At 43.1% G+C, this 7500-nt stretch overlaps 1 protein-coding gene across 2 annotated transcripts in view; it reads left to right on the top strand.

Annotated features, from left to right (window-relative positions):
- The window catches only part of LOC123515239 (proline-rich protein 12-like), a 613955-nt gene that overhangs the window by 596162 nt on the left and 10293 nt on the right, over nucleotides 1-7500 (top strand). For both annotated transcript variants that reach the window (XM_045273824.1, XM_045273825.1), the window contains exon 3: nucleotides 6852-7060. In XM_045273824.1, coding sequence (XP_045129759.1) covers nucleotides 6852-7060 — 209 coding nt within the window. The remainder of the gene's footprint in view (nucleotides 1-6851; nucleotides 7061-7500) is intronic.

The raw sequence follows: 7500 nt of genomic DNA, 5'->3' as shown, positions 1-7500 counted from the left end.
TCCTTCCTCTCTTTCTTTCATTCGTTTCCTAGTCCTTCTTTTTGTTTTCGTTCTTACTTAATGCTTTCCATTTTCCCTTTCCTTCTGTCTCTCTGCTTCCGTCCTAAGAGTCTTTTTTTTTCTTGTTTGCTTTCTTTTCCTTCGTTTCTCTCATACTTCTTCTCTCTTTTCCTTCCTTCCACTCACTCCCCTTTCCTGCCTTCCTGCCCCTTCCACGTATCCATTACCTCCCCCTCCATTTCCTATCTTCCCTTCCCAACACTCCTTCTCCTTACCCTCCATTTCCTTCTTCTCTTTCCTTCCGTCACGTTACCTGTTTTCTTTCATTCCCCTCACCTCTTTCTCCGCTGCTCTCTCTCCTTTTCTCTGTTTCTTACCATTGCATTTTCTTTCTCCTCCTCCTCCTCCTCCGTCTTCTTCTCTTCCTCCTCCTCCGTCTTCTTCTCTTCCTCCTCCTCCGTCTTCTTTTCTTCCTCCTCCGTCTTCTTCTTCACCTCCTCTTCTTCTTCTCCTCTTCCCTACCTGTATATTTTGTTATTCTTTTTGTATTTTCTCCTCCTCCTTTCTTTCCTTCCTTTTTCGTGGAGAGAGAGAGAGAGAGAGAGAGAGAGAAAGGTTCCAAAGCAACTCATGAAAGATAACAAGCACTCTCTCTCTCTCTCTCTCTCTCTCTCTCTCTCTCTCTCTCTCTCTCTCTCTCTGATGATACTATAAACAAAACTGTATCTAGGAAAGAAGAGTACATTACCCCCACTATCATCACCACCACTACCACCACCACTATCACCACCAACACCACCACCACCACCACCACTACTGTTATGATCCCTCGTGTCTTTTACGTCATAAGGAAACCATAGAGAGAAATATTTTTGGTGGTGGTGGTGGTGGTGGTGGTGGTGGTGGTGGTGGTGGTGGTGGTGGTGGTGGTTGTTAATTAATTAGGTCTCACATAAGCGTCTTTTGTTCCATTTTGGTCTGTTATACCGTAAGGTTTCGTGTGTGTGTGTGTGTGTGTGTGTGTGTGTGTGTGTGTGTGTGTGTGTGTGTGTGAATCCATTCATTAATTAAGGTATTACTTCCTCATTAACACTACGAGCTCTCTCTCTCTCTCTCTCTCTCTCTCTCTCTCTCTCTCTCTCTCTCTCTCTCTCTCTCTCTCTCTCTCTCTCTCTCTCTACCCACTGTTATAATGCTTCTTTTGATTTAACCACATCAAAACACTTCTCCACCTCCCCTCACTCTCCCCACCTTCCCCTCCCACTTAACCCCCCCACCACCCTACACTTTCTCCCCATACACTCCCATAATCCTCTATCCTTTCCTTCCTATCCAAGAACCGTACCCTCACATGCCTCTTCCCCACACTCACCCGTCTCCCTCTCCCTCTCTCCCTCCCCGTCCCTCTCCCTCTTCTTCTCCCTCTCCCTCCCTCTCCCTTTCTAGAGATGTATGAAGCTGAAACTCAATGGCTGCGCATAATCTAAACACAGACCCTTTCCTAGAACTGCTCTGCGCTGCCTTTGACTGTGTGTGTGTGTGTGTGTGTGTGTGTGTGTGTGTGTGTGTGTGTGTTCTGGGGGGAGTGGGTGTGGCATGAGTGGGTGTGGGAGAGCGGGTAGGAGAGGGGGAAGGGTGTAGAAGTGAGGGCAAAGTTTTAGGATGTGTGTGTTTGTGTGTGTGTGTGTGTGTGTGTGTGTGTGTGTGTGTGTGTGTGTGTGTGTGTGTGTGTGTTTTGGGGAGGTCATAAAGTAGGTGTGTGTTTGTCGGTGTGTGGGAGTGTGTGTGTGTGTGTGTGTGTGTGTGTGTGTGTGTGTGTATGTATGTATGTATGTATGTATGCATGCATGCATGCTTATATGTTAGTATGTATATAAAACACCACAAATACTTAATTACCATTCAACCAATATTAACTGAATCACTACAGCAGCAACAACAACAACAACAACAACAACAACAACAACAACTACTACTACTACTACTACTACTACTACTACTACTACCACTACTGTGATGTCTCCTTGACTTTTGTAATTAGTGTAAGTGAAATAAATGTAATGACAGCGGTGAGTGTGTTTGTCTGCCTTGTGTGTGTGTGTGTGTGTGTGTGTGTGTGTGTGTAAGGACATCTAGAGGTCGAGAATGAAGGAGAGGAAACGAGAGGAGAATGTATGAAGAGAGAGAGAGAGAAAGCATGATAGTGTTGATGATGATGATGATGATGATGATAGTGATGACGATGATGACTTTCTTTGATGATGTATTATGTTTGTTGTACACTTACTTAGATACAGTAAACCACAACTTTCTCTCTCTCTCTCTCTCTCTCTCTCTCTCTCTCTCTCTCTCTCTCTCTCTCTCTCTCTCTCTCTCTCAGCAAGTACACAGCTCCTTGAAAAGTTAGGAAAGAGAGAGAGAGAGAGAGAGAGAGAGAGAGAGAGAGAGAGATAATTAAAGCTATTCACCCACTTATGCTAAACAGAGAGAGAGAGAGAGAGATAATGAAATATTATCCGCAAACACAAACACTCTTAACTTTCTCTCTCTCTCTCTCTCTCTCTCTCTCTCTCTCTCTCTCTCTCTCTCTCTCTCTCTCTCTCTCTCTCTCTCTCTCTCTCTCTGACGTGACAAAGGTCTTTGGTCGATTATCAGTGTCTGTGACGTACCGGCGCGGGTCAGCTAGGGCAAGTGAGAGGGAGTGAGAGTGACGGGGAGAGTGGGAGAGGTGGAGGGTGTTTATGCTGACGTGTGAGTGAGAGAGAGAGAGAGAGAGAGAGAGAGAGAGAGAGAGAGAGAGAGTGGGAGGGTGTTAGGTGTATATGGTGTGTGTATGTGTGTGTGTAGCAAGGAAGAGTTATTGGTGTTATTACTCTCTCTCTCTCTCTCTCTCTCTCTCTCTCTCTCTCTCTCTCTCTCTCTCTCTCTCTCTCTCTCTCTGTCATCGACGAGTGACCTTTTGTGAAAGAATACATATGTATTGCTGCTAACCTTTCAGGAGAGAGATTCAGAGAGAGAGAGAGAGAGAGAGAGAGAGAGAGAGAGAGAGATAAGCGTGTGTATGAGTGCGTGTGTGGATGAATGCGTGTGTGAGTGATTGCTTTCGTGTGTGCGTGCATCGGTCACATTAAGGCGACCCCGTTATTCCTACATAGTTATGAGGCATTCGCTGGGATTGACTTCACTTCCAATCCTTCCCTCCCCACCACCTTGAGCCTCCCTAACTTCCCCTTGAGCTCCTCGTGACGTCACCCCAAGTCATAACGCAGCTGATGTCACTGTCCTTGTTTACTTCCTTTGACGCTGGAACGCTCTCTCAGCTGATCGCAATCCACGCCTTTCAAAAGACTTGACTTAATAGTGATTTAACAGTAAAGACAGACTATTAGCCATACCATAGCGTTGTGATGACGTCCTGGTATCTATGACGTCACGAGGGAGAGAGAGAGAGAGAGAGAGAGGGGAAGCGGGTTTCAGTGTGGCAGTGTGGCGTGAGGGCAGCGGGGCGGTACACGGTTCTCCCTCCCTCCCTTCCTGCCTGCCTGCCTCCGTTCTGTTACACCGCGCGCGCTCTTTACTCCTGCCACGCCGCGCGCTCAGTGAGGCAACGTGCATGTTATCTGCTGGTCTAGTGGCTCTGTTGATGTGAAAAGCGATCCCTAGACGGTGTGTTGAAGTTCTGAAGGGGATTTTATGAGATACAAAGTGTAAAGACGTGTTTGAAGTGGCGAATGAAGGAGTTTCATGAGATATCAAGATTGAAAATTTTGTAAAAACGTGTTTTGAAGAGCTAAACGACTTTCACGAGGAATTAAAGTTGAAAATTGCAGGACATGTTTGAGGAAAGATACAGAAAAGGAGTTTGATGATAAATATGCTTTATAAACAGAGATAAGACGTGCTGGAGTGATATGCGGGGGGAAATACATGTGGAGATAACACTAGACTTGTGAGAACACATGATTGGAGTGGGATGAGAGGTAATGTGATGGGGGAACTATAAGGATTCATAAGAGAACGTGTACGTGAGGAGAGTGGGACGATAAGAACACGTGACGAGGATATTATAATGTCGAGGCACTCCTGCTCGTATTTCTTCCTGTGAACAGTCAAGTGTTTTTCAAGATCAAGATTGGTTCGTGGATGATGAAAAAATGTTCGACTACTGCATGTGTAGAATGTACGTATGTATGTATGTATGTATGTATGTGTGTGTGTGTGTGTGGGTAGAGAGAGAGAGAGAGAGAGAGAGAGAGAGAGAGAGAGAACAGTAAGCCATTTTTCTTTTTTATTGTGTTTTGTTGTCACGTGTGCATGTTTGTGTGTATGTACGTGTGTGTGCGTGTGTGCGTGCTTGTTTTTACGAATACTTTGCTTCGATATATATTTTTTTTCCCTTTTGTTATTGTTCTATCTCTCTCTCTCTCTCTCTCTCTCTCTCTCTCTCTCTCTCTCTCTCTCTCTCTCTCTCTCTCTCTCTCTCTCTCTCTCTCTCTCTCTCTCGTTGTTACTGAAAATAGTCATTCCTTTACAGCAGTTGTATTTATGTAACTCCTCTATTACTACTACTGCTACTACTACTACTGCTACTACTACAACAACAACAACTACTACTACTACTACTACTACTACTACTACTACTACTACTACTACTACTACTATCATCATAATCTCTTTCTCTTCCTTCAGATCGCTAATCACAATTCACCATTCACCTTCATCTATTTACTCATACACAGGTAATTCACGTATCGACTCCCAGGTAAAAGCATTCTTATTTCTCATCTAATCCGTGATTTTCTTCCCCAACCTGTCATTTTTTTCCTAAACCCGTATTTTCCTGCCTATGTTTAACCTTTCATGACCTTTTCTGACCTAACTAGCGCATTGCAGGGGTCCTATGTTTCATCAGGGTTAATATGACCAGCCCTTCTTCCTCTCTCCCTCTCCCCCAATCCCCTGCCTGGAGCGCTGAAGGTAGAGGAGAGGGTGTGGCGAGGTCGTAGTGGTAGTTGGTCGTAGTGAGGCCCGTGTTACCACCTGTCCTCCCTTACCTGGCCTTGCATAATACAGGTGTAGCGGCGTAACGCTCCCCTGCTTCTCCCTGTGTTATATTGCCGGTGCCAGCCAGTTGGTTGCGGTTCAGTACAGTGTTTGTCAATAGTCAACGCATAATAATTTGGGATTTTTTTTTTTTTTTTTTTCGCGCGGTTTTTCGGGACTAGCATCTTTCATGAGTCTTTTTTTTATTTTCTTCTCTTTTTATGTTATTGTTGTTATTGTTGTTGTTGTTGTTGCTGCTGCTGTTGTTTTTGTTGTCTTTTGCCATTCAGAGCCCTTCTAACTTAAAAACAACCTGCTTTATTCATGTGCATTACTAAAGATCTTTCAGTTGTCACGTGTTTCTTGCCAGGCTGCCGGCAGAGATTGAAAGACATTGAGGGAAAGAAAAGGACATGAAGGAAAAAATAAATGTTTCAGTCTCGAGTCTTTTGATATGTTATGAATTTACCATTTGTCACCTTTTTTTTTTTTTTCATAACCAGGCTGTCAGCAGAGATTGAGAGAAAACACGCACCATAATATAAAAAGAACTTATTTCCCTATTTCCCTTAAGTTTTGTGTCCTCCGATGTGCTAGAAAGGTGTCATTTGTCATGTTTTGTTATCAGACTGTCACTGGATCAAAGGACTTGTGATAGAAAGGAAGCAAAAAACAGTGGGAGTGGACTGTCTATTTATGAGGTGACCCTTTTTCATTGGTTAATATCAAAGTTCGCGGGTAAATTATTTCGTCCATTTTTTTTTTTTCTTTTCAAGAGATTGTCGAAAAGAGTAAAGTTAATCGTGCACAGTCAATATTTTCCTTTCCCTTATGCAATCAAGTTCATATTAATTAAAATTTGAAGGGAAGCAATTTTGTCTGTCATTTTTTTTTTTACTAGTGTTAGAGGAGTAAAGTTTGTTTTGCGTAATCTATGTGAATTATATAAGTTCTTTAAGAAATGTCGTGGTTCATGCAAATCTAGATGTACAAGTCTCGTTTAGCATTTACCTGTTTGGTGTAAGATTTTTTTTTTTTTTTCTAGCTGAGCGTTTAAGAGGGTAAAATTGTTGAGCTCCCGTGACACACAGCCCTCCATCTCAGAAAAGTCTCGTTTAGCATATATTTGTTCAGTTTTAGATTTTTTTTCTTTTTTTCAGCTCAAAGTTAAAAGAGTAAAGTTGTTGATCTCTCGTGACCTACAGCCCTCCATCTCAGAGTTCCTTCTTCAGCTCGTCATTAAAATAGCTAAATCAATTTCACGTAACCTTTACTTGTCTCGCGCGAAATTTTTTATCAGTATTTTTTCTTTTAATGTTAGAAAGTGGTATATAAAAATCTATTCCGTTCTTCAAAGTTTTTTTATAGATCCGGAATGCTTTGATACATATAAAAGTTAGCTTATATTTCATTATGTATTATATGTAAAGGTGAATATTCTCGTGGTGTATTACCATTTGCATTAGGTTGAACACGTATAGAAATAGATTAAGGCCACTTACATATTTTTTTTCACTGTTGCAAACCTCTCCTAACATTTCATCTGCGGTCTCTTATCTTCATCTCATCTTAACTCACCTCAGCTCACTTCACACAGCCTTACATAACCTTTCCTAATACTGACATACTTCAGTCAACCTCATCTCACTTCACCAAGCCTCAATCACGTCACCTGCCCACCTTACCTCACCCTCACTTCACTCAACATTCATATCTTCTCACCTGTCCCCAATCACGCTAACCCAGCCCAACCCATCCACACCTAACTTTCCCTGGCACGGTATCTAATCCTTCACCTCTTATTCCAGGTCCCGGGGGTCGCCGCGCGGGCCGCCCTACCTTGGGGAAGAGGAGGCCAAGTCGTGCTGCGGCCTGATGGTGACGCAAGCGGTGAGCATTCGCTGGTTCATCATCATGATTGCCTTCGTGGGCCTGTGCTGCACCGTGGTGGGCACCGTGCTGGGAGCCGTCAAGACATACAACTCGGAATACGTCACCATTACCCTGCTCATGATTGGTGAGTATTCTTGGCATTATTAGTTGTGGTGGTGATCGTTTATTGGGTGGTACATGAATAAAGGTACAGGAAAAATAAGCAGGGAAGTTATATAGTAACTCGGAATGCGTTATCATTAGCCCGTTCATTATTTGTAAGTAGTTATAGGAGTTATTAGTAGTGGTGGTAATCGTTTATTGCATGGCTTAACATACATGAGTAAAGGACTAAAAATACAGGAAAAATAAGTAGGGAAGGGATAAAGTAACTCGGACTACGTTACCGTTACCCTGGTCAAGATTGGTGAGTAGTCACTGGTGTTAGTAGTGGTCGTAACAGTTTATTACGAGGTGCGTGAATAGAGAGAGAAATACAAGAAATACAAGAGAAACAGGAGAGGAAGGGAAATTGAAATACGTCGTCACTATCCTGCTCATGATTGGTGGGTTGTTGTTATTGTT

The sequence above is a fragment of the Portunus trituberculatus genome, chromosome 38 (assembly GCF_017591435.1).
Source record: "Portunus trituberculatus isolate SZX2019 chromosome 38, ASM1759143v1, whole genome shotgun sequence".
In the NCBI taxonomy this organism is placed as follows: Eukaryota; Metazoa; Arthropoda; class Malacostraca; order Decapoda; family Portunidae; genus Portunus; species Portunus trituberculatus.
Note: the sequence above shows the minus strand (reverse complement) of the source record. Positions and strands in the feature narration are given on the sequence as shown.